The 15,078-nt window shown below is 43.1% G+C and overlaps 1 protein-coding gene across 1 annotated transcript in view; it reads right to left on the bottom strand.

Moving 5' to 3' along the window:
* LOC147749046 (integrin beta-7-like) overlaps positions 1 to 15,078 on the bottom strand; it is a 396,742-nt gene that overhangs the window by 135,288 nt on the left and 246,376 nt on the right. Inside the window, exon 8 of the mRNA XM_086929420.1 lies at positions 5,808 to 6,010. Within this exon, the coding sequence (XP_086785546.1) occupies positions 5,808 to 6,010 (203 nt within the window). The remainder of the gene's footprint in view (positions 1 to 5,807; positions 6,011 to 15,078) is intronic.

The following is a 15,078-nucleotide window of genomic DNA, read 5'->3' as shown; positions in this document are numbered from 1 at the left end:
TCATATCTGAGCTTTGCCATACACCTCATCCTGCTTATCTTACTATATCTATCTTCTGTGAGCATCTCATATGTGTCTCGCCTCACAATGCATGGTTTCTTTTACATTGGGAAGCATCTTCCACACAAACACAGTACATCTATTTTTTTAGCATTATTATTGCAAATGTATCTCATGGGGCTTCTTATACGTTTGTGCAAGATAATGTGGTTTGAGTACACTCTACACTCATAACATACATTTGTAATAAAGCTTCTCATAGATTAGACAACAAAAGTTTTGGTATTGTGTTGTATATTTTGCAATGCATTATGGTTTTCTCCACCCTCCAGCCTCAGGAAGGCAGGCGATAAACTTCCATTGTTTGAGAAACCATTCTCGCTCTCCTTCTTGTGCCCTGCTAAACCAGAGTTTTCCAAAATGTATCTGACTGAATTCAATATTCAAACTGACAAACAAAATCCTATACAATACTATTAGACTCTCAGCCTTAGGGTGGTCTTCCTCCAAACTTTTTGGCTGCTTACCTCCTTTTTCTGCTGATTATTTCTGAGTAACCTATCACTGCTGACCAGTGTTATATTGCATGCTCTTCTCCCCTAAACATGGTAACATTGGTGTATACACAACTGGCAAATTTTATTTACTTATAAGTACATTGTGCAGTGGTATACCATATACCCAGGGCCTGTAAATTAATGCTACTAGTGGGTCTGGAGCACTGATTGTGCAACACACACAAATAGCTCTTTAAACATGTCTCCGGTCTGCCATTGAAGAGCCTGTTTGTGCAGTTTTACTGCCACGTCGACTTGGTATTAAAAATTCCTTCCCAAGCCTTAAACCTCTCTTTTATTACACATACATCACTTCTAAAGTAGGCCCTTGATAGCCCATAGGGCAGTTTGATATGTTACTAAAAGGTAAGACATGTACTTTTAGGTTTTGCATGCCTATGTAGTGAAAAACACCTACATTCATTTTTCACTACTGTGAAGCATAATCCTCTCATAGATTAACATTGGGAATTCCTAAATACTTTCTTTTAAGCTGTAATTCATGGTTAGAAAGGAGTAGCTGTCCCATGTTTACAAATTTGGAATCGCAATGATAAATCCTCTCTACTGGTAAGGCTGGATTTCATATTACTATTTTAGACATGCTACTTTCACAAGGTGGACATTTCTATGCTCTTACAGCTGTGTGTGCTTGTAGCTTGTCTCCAATAAACTCCAATATTAATCCAAGTGCATTTTGAGGTTTAGGAATGTCACAAAGAGGAATTAGTTTATTCTTCCTTTTTTTCGTCCCATCTTTGTTGCTTGGTGCATTCAAATGTAAGGTTCAAAAACAGGTTTTTCACATTTGGTCTAATTACTTTGTGAATGTAAATAATAATTAAAGCATACTTGCAAACTGTGACTACATGCCTGCCTTTATCAATGTTTCACTACAAAACCATGCGATTGTATTGGTTTAACCAAGCGTATGGCTCCTAGACAATGAGCGATTTGTATAGGGTCACTGGGAAGTCCAAAAAAATTGTCTTTGTCCCCCCCAGAAATGTAGTGTCTCCTACGCCCCTGCTCAGAGATTGAGTTGTCCGGGGTTATGGGCTGGGAGATGGAGAAGGGGGTGGACTGGTGAGTACAACAGGAGCGAGTGGTCTACGAAGTTCGCGGGTGAAATGACTCGGGCAGATTGCTTAACTAGATGTGCCGTCTCACTAGTGCGCTTCACACTAATTATGTAATGTTTGATATGTACTGGATGAGTTGCCCTAAACAGACTGCTTACTTTTTATATTGCTATATGGTATGTGTCTTAATGTATTGTTTTAACGCTGTGGTTGGTGTTCCAAACCAATAAAACGCAATAAAATGTGTTTATAAAGAAAAAAACCTCCACATAGGGCAATTGTCAGCTTTCACTGTGCTTTCGTTTAACAGACCAGAAATGATGAAAACACACTAGTTCGGTCTCTTTCCAGCTCTGCTTTCTGGCAAGTCTGCCACCTAGAGCGGGATGGATGAATTACTTCAAAACATTCTTAAATCACTCTACCTCCTGGAGATACTACTATAGAAATGTGCATTAAGATAAATTATTTATCCGAATGTTGAGTTAGATTAATGAGCTATCAATTATGAAAGTCCATGCTAACTAGTAATTATGAAACTCAGTTTATCATTTTTAAATGTTATTTGTTTTGCTTCATTGTATTTAATGTTATTTTTATTGCTTTTACATTTTTTAACCTTTAGATCTCTAAATATTCAATATTTTTCTCTTTTAAATATTTGGTTTAGATTAAGATGTCGTTCGTTTTTTAGTTTAGATTGTATTTATTTTTAATAATAGTTTATTATTGGTTTAATTAAATCATATAAACCATATAATCTCCCAAATTATCCTAATTGCTAAAATCAAAGCATAAAATCCCTTTATCAGCAATTAAAAGTATTACAACATGTACACAATTCATCTACCGTTTCATTCCAATCAGGGTTCAGTAATAATTTAACAATATAGTCCTTATGCATTTCACTTGTTGGTAAACAAATTCACAGACGATGGATATTCCAGTAAAATATGCAGTTTTCATTCAAGAGATTTTTTTGCCTCGTAGCAGCACAGTAATGTTTCTTGAATTATACCAACCCCAAGATCTGTTCACTGTAAAATACACATTAGTCGAATTGTAAGTACAGTGAGCTTCGCTTGAGGCGTGTTTAAATTGTGTAATCACATTTCGGATGCAGTACATAGTGCTCATACTATACAAGTGCTTACTAGAAACTGCATACACATCTGCTAGATGTGGCCATTTTACTTGGTTTTGTAGGCTGGTCTTAAATTGATTTGCTGAAACTACAGCATTAACACACACATTGTCACACTGCATTACTTTCATCCGCAGCCTAGTAAACGCTTAAGCTAAATTCCAGCCTGGTGATCTCTTTGGAAGTCAATTTATGGAGATGGAAATATCATAGCCCAGTAGCTTCTGTGGTATACATTGTTGCTTTGCTGCAGGGAGTCAAGTAGCAGGCCACAAATGAGCAAAGAACAACTTTGCTTTACGAACTTTTAAGATAGGCAAGAAGGTATAACCTCCGTGGTGGACATCGTGTATGTTGAAGGCAATTTCCACAGTTAGCACATTTTTTGTTTGCAGCCATATTTCTTTTTTAATTAGTGATCAGCCGGGAGACCCATTGTGGTTATTTTACTTGCTTCAGGTCAGTTGCAATTAGGGGACCATTTGTATGGTGTAGGCACTTCACAAAAGGTTATGATTTGCATTCATTTTTTATTGGAAATTAGAAAATTACTCTATGCATTAGATAAAATGGTATTTAAATCGTGTTACTTGGCAATCTGTGTCCTAAAAAAAATCCCTACAATATCTGTGGAAGTTGGAAGTTATCTATACATTGAAAAGGGGGTACCTCAACGTTGGGGGAAATGTTCAACTATGTATGGTCGTCACTGAGATCAATAATATACAAATTAAGTGGTAGAAGTGAAAAGACCCACCCCTGTCCCACTCCCCTACTGCACCGTACTTTCCGTCCCAACTTTACATTTCTTGTAATGATACTTTTACAGTTGTCAGTATTGTGGAGGGGGAGGTCTGACCCTCCCTGCTGAAGCCTAGCAGGCCTTGGATGTAGTGCACAAAGAAAACACACACAAACAGTGGTTAACTGCCGGCAAAGACCCCGCGCAGTCTTGCTCCCCTTTATTTATCTCCTCGACTGCGCCCAGCCTGGAGAGTGTTACAGGTGGCAATAAAGTACCTTAGAGGATGGGTGGCTCCCTACAAGTATAAATCTCATTAATAACAACAATACATGCCTGAGTTAATTATTTTCCACAATTTTCACAATATCAGACGCATTTTTGTAATCCAAATTGAATAGAATTGAATGCATAGTACAAAGGCCAAGCCACCAAAATACTCTTCCCTTGCACAGTGGGTTGTGACAGTGTACCGTGCACTATGGATACTTCCGTCTGAAACCCTGTACAACTGAGGAACTTGTCCTGGTTTCTCTTAGCCACACATTCAGACTATCCTGCACAATACCCACCAGTATTTTGGCTGAGGGCTCCACTGAGCCATGGTGTGGTAGTTTTCAGGAGAGGTTTGCTCTCTTTCTTAATGGGTGCGGCAGTGTAGGTTTCCACAAATAAATACATTGACATGATTGATTTATGTTATGTTATGTTGTTATGTTATGTTATGTTATGTTATGTTACTGGGGGTTTTGTAAAGCGCTCAGCTGCTCCGAAGAGCGTCCCGGAGCTTTACTGTCTCTAAGACTGAAAGTAAAATGTAGGCACCCATTAAAGACTTCTTTACAGGGAGGTACAGCTCCTATACATCCTGTTGGATAGTTTTGGACGATTTGCTTATTTTTGGTTATTTTAATCCTGAGTATTTCCTGGTTTGAGGCTTTAGCGTTCTGTTTCCAAGTGGCAATATAAGCGGAGGCTTAGAGCCTTATTTAGAGTTTGGCAGATGAGATACTGCTTCAAAATGTGACAACTATCCCATTCCTTTAATGCACTTGTAATACTGTTGACGGGGCATCCACCATGTTGGTGACGGAGTCTCACATCTGCCATTCTCTAAATAAGGCCCAAGTCTTTTATTTCCCAAAATCAGAGCATAAAAGTATTCCATTCCCCCAATTTTCAAGATTTTTCTAACTGTATTCCTGTTTTAATTATCTCATGTGTTTTTGAACATTGGAAGGCTGCATAACATTCCTTATTCCATAACTAAATACGTTTATTTTATGTGATACATTGTAGAATTGTGATTTTGATAAGGGGGCAGATTTATCCAGGTATTCCATTGCCCTTCTGTCACGCAGGGCGCCACAAAGGCAACACAATACCCAAGTTAGATTTACCAAGGAACACAAGGCCGCCTAGTAAATCTGGGGCAACACAAGCCTGCACAAGTCACTGCCTTGCATTACCCTGCCGTGAGAAGGCATTCCACCGGTCAGAGCCTGGGTGTTTCCATGCATCCACCCATGGATTTTGGCAAATTCCCAGATTTACCAATACAGGCAAACCTGGGAAGACGTTAAAATGCTACACCTTTTCAGGGGAGACGCAACGAGGTTAACTATCTTTATTTCTCCTAGTTGTTTAATCTTTCTAAGTGTGCTGCATTCTACAGCGCACTTAGAAAGGGAAACACGCCTCCTTCTTACACAAAACAATCCTGCCTGCAATGAAGCCTCCTTTGCACCATGGTGCAAGGAGCCTGTGTTGGTGCTAGGCAGCAGATTGTGCATCAGCACATGAATAGAGCAGGAATGCACCATATGGAATTGTAATTATATTTATATAGCGCTTGATAGAAATGGCACATTCCTGCCCTCTCCCTTTCATGCAGGGCACAAGTCCTGAAAAAAGAAGTGGGGGGACGCTGTCACCGGAAGTGACGTCACGACAGGAAGTGACGTCACGAAAGGTGCCGAGCTCCTCGTCCTAGAGGGGCCAAAGAGTGAAGTCCCGCTGCTTGGCAGGGGGGATGGCATCCTCCCGGTAAAATAAATGGGGAGACGCCGTCCACCCGCGTGGTACCCGGACTTGAGCCTGTTTTCATGCAGCGCGGCAAGTTCTCTTGTGTTGTGGTCAGCGACGGCTACTCCACTAAGATAATAACGAAAAGCAAATATACCGACATGAAGCATTTTAAAAAGTCAAGGTTCTTGGAACTTCTATGTGAGATGTCAGATTTCTAGCATTGTATTTATGAAGCCAACAGATCGACTGCTTACCTTGCTTAGCCAAAACATTGATGAAAACCTGTTCTCCTTCTTCCTCGATGCTGAAGGTGACTAGCGAGTCCCCCGCCTTCTCTGTGCACCACGTGAACGCTTCGTCCTGACGCTCGACCATGGTCAAGTTGACTTTTGGGCAGACCAATGTGCAGTTCTCTCGGAGCAACCCTTTCCCAAAAACCTGACATTCTACGCAGCTCCTGTAATGAGCAGAGAACCATTATGAGCCCTTGGAAAAGTAAGCATTTGACAAAGTATAGTAATACACAGGTTTTAAGGAAGCACGAGGATTATTGACAATACAAATTCAAACAGTGTTTGATTCCAAAATAAAGTCTAGCTTGTTGGAGTCTGCCAGATTGTGGATTTGAATGTACCTTCTGAGAGTCCTGTGACACATTATCCCAGTAAAGAGTTGGGACTCATTTCTGCAAGAGCGAACTCCACGGAAAATGTGGCCAATTTTGTTATTGCCCTTTGAGCATGGTACCTCAAAGTGCATTCTACATAGGAAAAGGGTTATTGTAAAAGTGCAGGCTGTTTTGCAGTGCCTCTTGGTTTTGACATATGACCACATTAAAGTCAGAGTTACATGTGCTGTAGAAAGATTGTGCGACACTGACAACCCAATGCTGCTCAATATTTGTATGACAATGGTTGATTAGCTTACATAAACCTTACAATATTGACTACTGACTAAATAAGCAGGTTCTGAACAAATGTGCTGCTTTATAGTTCACGGTTTAGTAGCCGGCCTAAAATGTGGCTCACAAGATCATATGTTCTTAAATTCACTCATCCAATCCCAGAACCTAGATATTATCAGGGCCTGAGGGAAGGTGCCGAGCAATATCACCTAACCTGAATGAATTTGCTGAGGTGAACTTTACAAGGGCTGGCGTGCCCGTCACCTATACTTATTTCCCTCAGGACTGATACACCTCCCCTCTTTTAAGAGTCTTCATGGAAAATGTAGCGTGTATACACATAAAATACATTTGGAATATATAACAGTAAGAGATAAAACCTCTGACTCTTTAGAGGTTTCGTCAGCCTTTACATTTAAGGAGGTTCCATAGCCAAAACTGTCATTTTAAACCATTATAGGAATACCGCTTGATAAGTAAGCTCCCATCTTTGGAGACCAAGTATGTGGATTTACCCTTGGTTTTGGTAGAGAAGTGGTGTACTCTCAGATGCATGAGATACACCACTCTTTGCCATGTAGGACGGATGTAGATAAATACAGGACCTTTATGTGTATTCAAACGACTAATGTTCCTGAGTACGGTGAAGAACAGGATGTATGACGTTACAACGCATACTTTTACAACGCATACCTTTACAATGCATTTTTTACAACGCAACATCCTTTACAACGCATTCCATTACAACGCATGCCATTACAATGAATTTTTAAAAACTACCTTTACAACACATTCCATTACAACGCATACTACCTTTACAACGCATACCATTACAAAGCATACCATTACATAGCATGTATGGTAAGTATTGGATAGTGTATGGGTAAAAATTACTATTCTAACTCCAGGGGGGTGCAACAGTAGGGTAAGTGTTGGATAGTGTAGGGGTAAAAATTACTATTCTAACTCCAGGGGGTGCAACAGTAGGGTAAGTGTTGGATAGTGTAAGGGTACTATGCGTTGTGATGGTATCCGTTGTAATGGTATGCGTTGTAATGACTGCGTTGCAATGACATGCGTTGTAGTGGTATGCATTGTAGTGTCATGCGTTGTAATGGTTGCATTGTAATGGCATGTGATTTAATGGATGTTGCGTTGTAAAAGTTTCATTGTAATGGTAGCGCGTTGTAAAAGTTGCGTTGTAAAGGTTGTTTCCTGAAGAATATATGGAACAAGGTTATGCAGTGTTACTCCTTTATGGTACTGTTTGTAATATGACATGTGTGGCAATCTCCAAGATGTATAGAACAAAGCCAATGCACCACCATGTTCTATGTCAGAGGTCTTCAAACTTTTTAATGCAGGGACCCCTTGTCAAAATCTTTTAGGCGTAAGAACCCTCTCCTGACAATAAACAATTTGAGAACTTGGTACTTACTCCTCTTCAATGATAACCATAAACTCATTTTTACGGTGGGGAAATAATATGAAATAGTGTTTAGCCACCCAAAGGCCAGTGAGCGTGGAGGGGTGGTCAAAGGTATAGCTAAAAACGAAGGGGCTCATTTATGAGGAATTGGAGTATGTCAGCACCACAAGTCTTCGTGCTGCGCTGCCCTACGCCAATGTGAAAGGGCAGGAATGCACCATATTTATGAAATGCAGTGCATTCCTGCCCTTTCCTCTTGCATTGGCGCACAAATTGCTGCATAGCACCAACATAGGCAGGATTGTTTTTATGCAGGACGGGGCACCTTCCCTCACAAAAACACTCCCAAGAGGCGTTTTACTTTCTAAGTGAGCTGCAGAATGCAGCACACTTAGAAAGAGGAAAAAACGAGGAGAAATGAAAACATTTCTCCTCGTTAGGCCTCCACTGGGGATGCGTACATTTTTGGCGCTGCACCAGGTTTCCGTGATTTTGTAAATATGGGATAGCATCAAAATCCAAGGGTGTTGTGTGGGAACCCCCACACAATGACCATGGAACAACACCTCCTTGACGCAGAGTTCGGCAACACAATGACTTGCGCTGCTGTGTCTTACTCTATATCTATGAGGCCAGGCAAAACCATGCAGGGCGACTTTGCGCCGCCTCATAGGTATGGTTGAGACACTTGCGCCGATGGAGCGTCAAAAAAGTGATACTGTGGTGGCGCAAGCCTCTCATAAATAAGCTCCAAAATATTTTGTACAATCAGGTACCTACATATAAAATAATGGGCAGCGTAAATGAAAAATAACTTTAAAAAGTTGTTACTCAGTGGGACATGCACTGTAGTACATTATGAAATATGTATTAGTTAATGCCCTGCAAAGGTCTGTGTGTAACCAGAGAGCATCAAAATTAAATCGTGGTTGGTGCAGTGGAGAATAGTGACTTGTATATTTATAGTGCTATCAGGGCACAGCTTGTGAATGAAAGCACTGTTAATGTGTAAGTCATTATTTTATACCTGCATTAAACACAGTATAAGATAGACTGATACAAAACGTGTAAATAGTTTTAAGATAAAAAGGTGCTTCCAAAATCTAGATTTTAGTAATACCAGGGCATATGTAATGCACTTTTTGTATTACCTAACTGTCCCTTCAACACCTCCTTAGGGGTGCTAAGGGCTATGTAAATACAGGTAAGTTAAAAGCAAGCACTTCATAGCCCAGTTGTTAGCTCTATGCACTACCACTAAAAAACAAACAAATATTTGTCATCACAAACCTGGAGTGGTTCACTGGGTCCCAAGCACCGGTTACACTTACAGATTAACTAATAGGGCACATTTGGATTTCTTTCAGGCAACCAGGCACCCTGGCACGAAACCATTTTACAGCACAAGAGACTCAGATGAAGCATTTGAATGAGCTAAATTAGCCATCCCAGGACGGCTGTCTTTTTCCAAAACGAAAACAAATATTTTGGATTCCAGGCACAAGTGAGGCTAGGGAATATGCGACCCCCTTTCCAGGACTCCACACACCCCTGAGGGTTGCGCCTCACAGATTGAAGACCTCTGTTCTATGTTATGGTGTATAAACTCTACAGCATACTTTGCTTACACAATCAACATAAATTATCTTTTCTGATGAAACATCTGCAAGCCTGCACTTCACATGATGAATTTGTCTTCATTTCTGTATTCTGCACATTTGCAAGGATGTATGACGATACAGCATGCGTAGTAATAGTCGCGTTGTAATGGCGGTTTCCCCATTTCCTCTATCTAGCTGTTGGAGTAAAATTATCAACTTGGTTTTCATTGATATTTAAATGCTGATAGAGACTTCTAACTGCAGATTCTTCACATTTTGAATAATTCCCCAGGTGTCAGAATGGATCTGGAAACTTTTGAGCTGTACTTCTGGGCGCCACCACGTGGCACCATGCAACTTCGTACTGAGATTGGTCAACTTCGGAAATGACGGGCAGAGCCAATATAGTAATCAATCCTGTAGTCTGTAGTCAGTTCCTTTCTTTCTACACCACCAGATGTGGTAATAGAGCTAACTCTTGTCTCTTTTTCGAGACCCATTTAACCTCAAAATTATACAGTGTGCAAGGGAAATGTCATCCCTCAAGGCGACAAGTTTTAAATCTTTTAAGGACTAACGTGACCGAAGACATCAGGTGTGCCTGTGGTGCCTGGGATTGGGCCATAACTCCATGGCCTAGAGTGACTGTACATCGATGAATCCGAAGGCTATTTGGGGCAGTGAGGTGAAGCTATACATCACCATATATCGGAAGACCCCGCGTCTCGATTGTTCGAAGTCCAAAGGTTGGTCTTGATGATCCTTTTCCCATTCCAGAAGCATGCTTGAGGTTGATCGTCATCGCTCTCCAAATCCTCCAGTAAGTCCAAGAAAAAAACAACCAAAATCCAAGCAGAACTCAGCCCTTTCCTGCCACTCTCTCCTGCCACTCTCAGACACCTGAGAAGACATCACCATGCCTCTCAATTTCACTCCCAAAGTCAGTAGACCTAGGTGCCATTACTGCCACTTGTCCCAGCACAACCTGAGTTTACTGGGACTTCTGCTACTCTGAGGCAGATTGAAGAGAACTGTGAGGCCATGTTGCGACTCTTCGGCTCCCTTCCTACTTCCACTGCCGCCCCTGTGGGCCCCACAGAACTATGAGGTACTTCATGTTGGATCCCGCCTGCAGGTTTGCTGTCGGCACCAATGGGACCCTATGATACCACTGCTGGACTGCTACAGGAACATTTGACAACTCCACCTCCAGCTCCATGTCCCATACCAATTCTCAAAACGTTGAAGCCAATGCTGACTCCATTGATGCTTGTGGACAAGGTGCATCCTTTTGCCCTCTCCAACTCCGAGTCAGCACAGCCCCGAATTTAACCAACGCCTTTCTCAATGCCCAGCGAACTGCAGCCTTTGCCCGCTCCATTGAAGCTGTTTGCCATCTGGGTTCTGTGAGGCATGTCTCATTCACTACTTTGCTTGGTTGGGATGGACTCTGGCAATGAATATGATGTGGTCCCCTTACCATGAAGAAAACTGGTAGGAGGACCTCCAGGATACCAGAGGCTTGACACTTCTGACACTGGCCTAGTCTCACCCCTAGGCCCTGCAACTGAGGAAAGTGCTTCCTTCACAATGGTCATGTGGAGGGTTGCCAAAGTTCTCACCTTGAAGATCAATACCAATGTTCTAACTGAAGTCCTCCAGCTGGGGAAAACCAATACTGAATCCCTGTTATCATTTAATGAGGCCCTTACTGAACCCACTTAGAAGCCTGAGCCAACCCTTGCTCTGATTCGTCTGTGAATCACCAGATTGTGCTGTGCCATCGCCCTGACCCAAGTGACCCTGACTTTTTTGACTCAGCTCCCTTCCCCTGAGAGATTGGTGGTGCAAGCTTCCACCAGCTGAGCAAACCTGAATGCCTTCCCAACTACTCACCCAGATAGGAAGTCTAAGAGAGTGGAGACGTTCGGGTAGAAGGTATTTTTTTCACAAGTTTGACTCTCTGGTCGGTCAATGCCAGTTACCTTTTGGGCCGCTATTACTGCTGCTCAAGTCCTCCGAGGTGTCCCGAAAGACCATTGCCCTGTATTGACCCAGGCTATGCAAGAAGGCCAGGAAACCGCTAAGTTAAAAATCTATTGTGGTCTGGATACCACAGATTGCACTGGGTGAGGCATTTGCACTAGCATTTCTATCTGTCACTATGCCTGGATGAGATAGATGGGTTTTTCAGGCAATGTTCAGTTGTTTCAGAGAACGTAGGGCCACGTTCCACCTTGGCCCAGTTTATGTCTGCCGTCGATCCTGAAGACTGCAGGGTAGCATTGGACCTGCAGGATGCCTATTTTCACATCCCCATCATACAAGTCCACAGGTCTATCTGTGGTTCATGGTGGGCAGAAGCACTTTCAGTTCACTTTGCTCCCCGTTGTTTACATCACCCCACTCTGGTGTTAACAAAAGGTGGCAGCACATTTCTGGAGGTCAGGGGTTCCAGTCTTTCCCTACCTCGATGACTGGCTGCTGAATGAGGGCTCACCCTAGGCAATCATCACCCACCTCCACACTATTTCGGACCTCATGAAATTTTTGCGCTTCTCTAACAACTTGTGGAAGTCACACCTGACTCTTTTTTTAGGCGCTTCCTTTCCTCTGAGCCATTATGGACATGGAAATGAGACTTCAGGACATTCGGACTGTGATCCTAATCCTTCAGCCTCGGTCCTGGATTTCAGTGAGGTCGACTCTGAGGCTGCTGGAATTGGGGACCTCCTGCATCCTGCTTGTGAATTGCACCAGATGCCATATGAGGTCTCTACAATGAAATCTGAAGGGTCAGTGAGCCAAACATTGAGTGGACTTCTCTGACCATGTTCAGATTTTGCCGGAGACTGCAAAAGATTTGCAGTCTTTACCAGCGGCATCCTGGATCCATATCAACCTTCTGGAGCTGATGGCCATCTGCCTGGTGTTAAAAGCCTTCCTTCTGAACATCACAGGGAGGATAGTACATGTGCTTGCAGACTATACAACCACCATGTTGTATGCAACAAACAGGGTGGGAAGTGGTCATAGACCCTGTGCCAGGAGATACTTCACCTTTGGAAATTATTGCACCATAAAGGAATTGTCCTGGTGGTGAACCAATTTGCAGGATCTTTGAATGCCAGAGCGGATGAGTTCAGCCCTCAACGCCTAGGGGACTATCAGTGGCATTTGAACTCAGTGGTGGTGCAAAGTCTCTTACTTCAATAGGGAGAACCTTGGCTCACTCTATTTGCCACTGCTGAGAGTGTGCAATGTCAGCAGTTCTGTGCATTGGTTTCTTTCAAGGCGTCTCTCGCTAGGAACTACGTGCTGACCGGGGTAGAACCCAGGATTCCTGTATGTCTTTTGGCCAATACATCTCCTGCCCCCAGTTTTGAAAAAGACTAGGGGCCTCATTTATAAGCCCTTGCGTCACTTTTACGCCGCCGGTGCGTCACTTTTTGTGACGCACCAGTGGCGTAAACAATGCGCCTTGTTGCACCATATTTACAAAGTGACGCATCTAGGTAGATGCGTCGCTTTGTAAACCCCTGCGCCACATTATACCTGCGCCAGGTATAAGGTATGCAAGGGGGGCGTATTGACGCAAGGAAGGGTCGTAGAAGTGACGCAGTGAAATCTATGAGATTTCCCTGCGTCACCTTTAGGACGCCGTTGCGTCAAAATCTTGCGCCTGCCTCACAGCAGGCGCAAGACTGACGCAGGCCCTTTCAAATGGGGCTTGCCCCATGTGAAAGGACTCATTGCTGGAGTTGCGTCACTTTTGTGACAAACTCCAGCAATGCGTTACTTTTGCGCTTACAGATACGTCAGAAATACTGACATATCTGCAACTCCTTGCGACATGATGCGTCATACATTAAATATGACGCATCAGGAATGTCGCAAGGAGTGCGCACTGAGAAGTGACGCATCACTGCTTTCACGCAGCGTTGCGCCATTTCTCATAAATGAGGCCCTAGGATTGACCGGGCTCAAGTATACTCCTGTCCATAGCACAAATATATGGCTTAGTACGGCAAAGGACAGATTGACCCCTCCAGGCAAAGTTATCTGATGTTTTTGTTGTTTGTTTTGTCCCTCTCCCAACAAGGCTTCGCTCTGGGTGCAATTAAAAGTTCTCTTTCAGTCTTTTCTGCCTTTTTGTGGTTGCCGGATTTGTGATGTGTTTTTTGAAAGGCCTACAACATATGTTTGCTCCCTCTCCACTTGTCATGACACAGTGGGCCCTTAACTTGGCCCGCACATTTTTGATGTGTACTTCCTTTGAGCCGCTTCATAGCTGTCTTTTGTGGCTTCTCACACTCAAGATATCGTCCCTCGTCACCATAACACTGGTGCAGAGTGTAAGTGAGCTTCGAGCTCTCTGTGTCAACCTGTTGTACTCCACTATCTTCCCAGAAGACTGGTTCTGTGGACGCAAGCATCCTTCCTACCGAAAAATGCGACGTCTTTCCATATCGGTCATAATACCACCTCACTGGTGTTCTTTGCTCTGCCTCGGCCCTCTAAGAAGGAGAAGAGACCCCCATCACTTGGACCCCAAAGTCCACTGAGCTTTTACATTGATCATACCAGATTACACCGGGTAGACAATAATTTCGTAGTGAGGTACGCCAAAGCGAAAAAATGCAAGGCCAAGCAGAAAAGGACCATCTCCCTCTGGATCAGGCTCTGCATCAAGGCCTGCTACACATTGGCAAAAAGAAGTCACTGGGAGGGCTGTGTGCACATTCCCCCAGAGCCAAGGCCCCTACCACTGCGTTGGCACGTGGAGTCCCTATGTTGGACATTTGTGTGGCAGCTACATGGGAGTCACTCCATACGTTCATGAAGCATTACTGTCTGGATAGTCAGGTTTGCCGAGACGGACATTTCGTCCGCTCTGTCCAACAGAAGTTTTTGGTGTGAGTCCATCACAGAACAACCTCCAAACAGGTACTGCTTTGGTATCTATTCAAAAGGTGAGGTATCTGTGGTTAGAAGTTACTCCCAAAAGAACAAGCTACTTACCTCCGGTAATGCTCTTTCTGGTAGAGACTCCATCTAGCCACAGATTCCTCATCAAGCCTCTGACCCTCCTAGTTTAGTGAATTGGACTTTAATAAGATCCCAAGTGTAGGATTCTGCACACTGGTCAAAGCTAATTTTCAGGTGGGTCTCTGCATCTGGGGGTGCGGACAGCCTCAAAAGCAATTGACATTAGATCGCTGGAGTGGTGCATATTTAGGCCCTGCATGTCATTTCCGGTGCCGAACATGGTCTGTGTAGAGCTGCACAGTGTCATCTACTGGCTCGCACAGGAACTGTTCAAAAGTTTTCAGGTCCAGTCTGATGACTGAGGAATATTCAAAAGGTGGGGAATCTGCAGGTTGATGGTCTCTCTTGTCCTTTGCCCTTGTTATCACGTTGGCATAAGAAGAGGCTTTGACTTCACTGATTTTCTTTTTATATTTGCTCAATGCCCTGGTATATGTTTCTTTGCTACATAGAGAGTAGGCCTTACATCATGCTCCTTCTAAAATAAATTAGCTATAGCAATCAGGACTACCAGCCGGCCTACAGAAAGGATGTGGACACTA

Source organism: Lissotriton vulgaris, chromosome 1_1, assembly GCF_964263255.1.
Source record: "Lissotriton vulgaris chromosome 1_1, aLisVul1.2, whole genome shotgun sequence".
In the NCBI taxonomy this organism is placed as follows: domain Eukaryota; kingdom Metazoa; phylum Chordata; class Amphibia; order Caudata; family Salamandridae; genus Lissotriton; species Lissotriton vulgaris.
The sequence above is the reverse complement of the archived record's forward strand: the minus strand, read 5'-3'. Positions and strand labels throughout refer to the sequence as shown.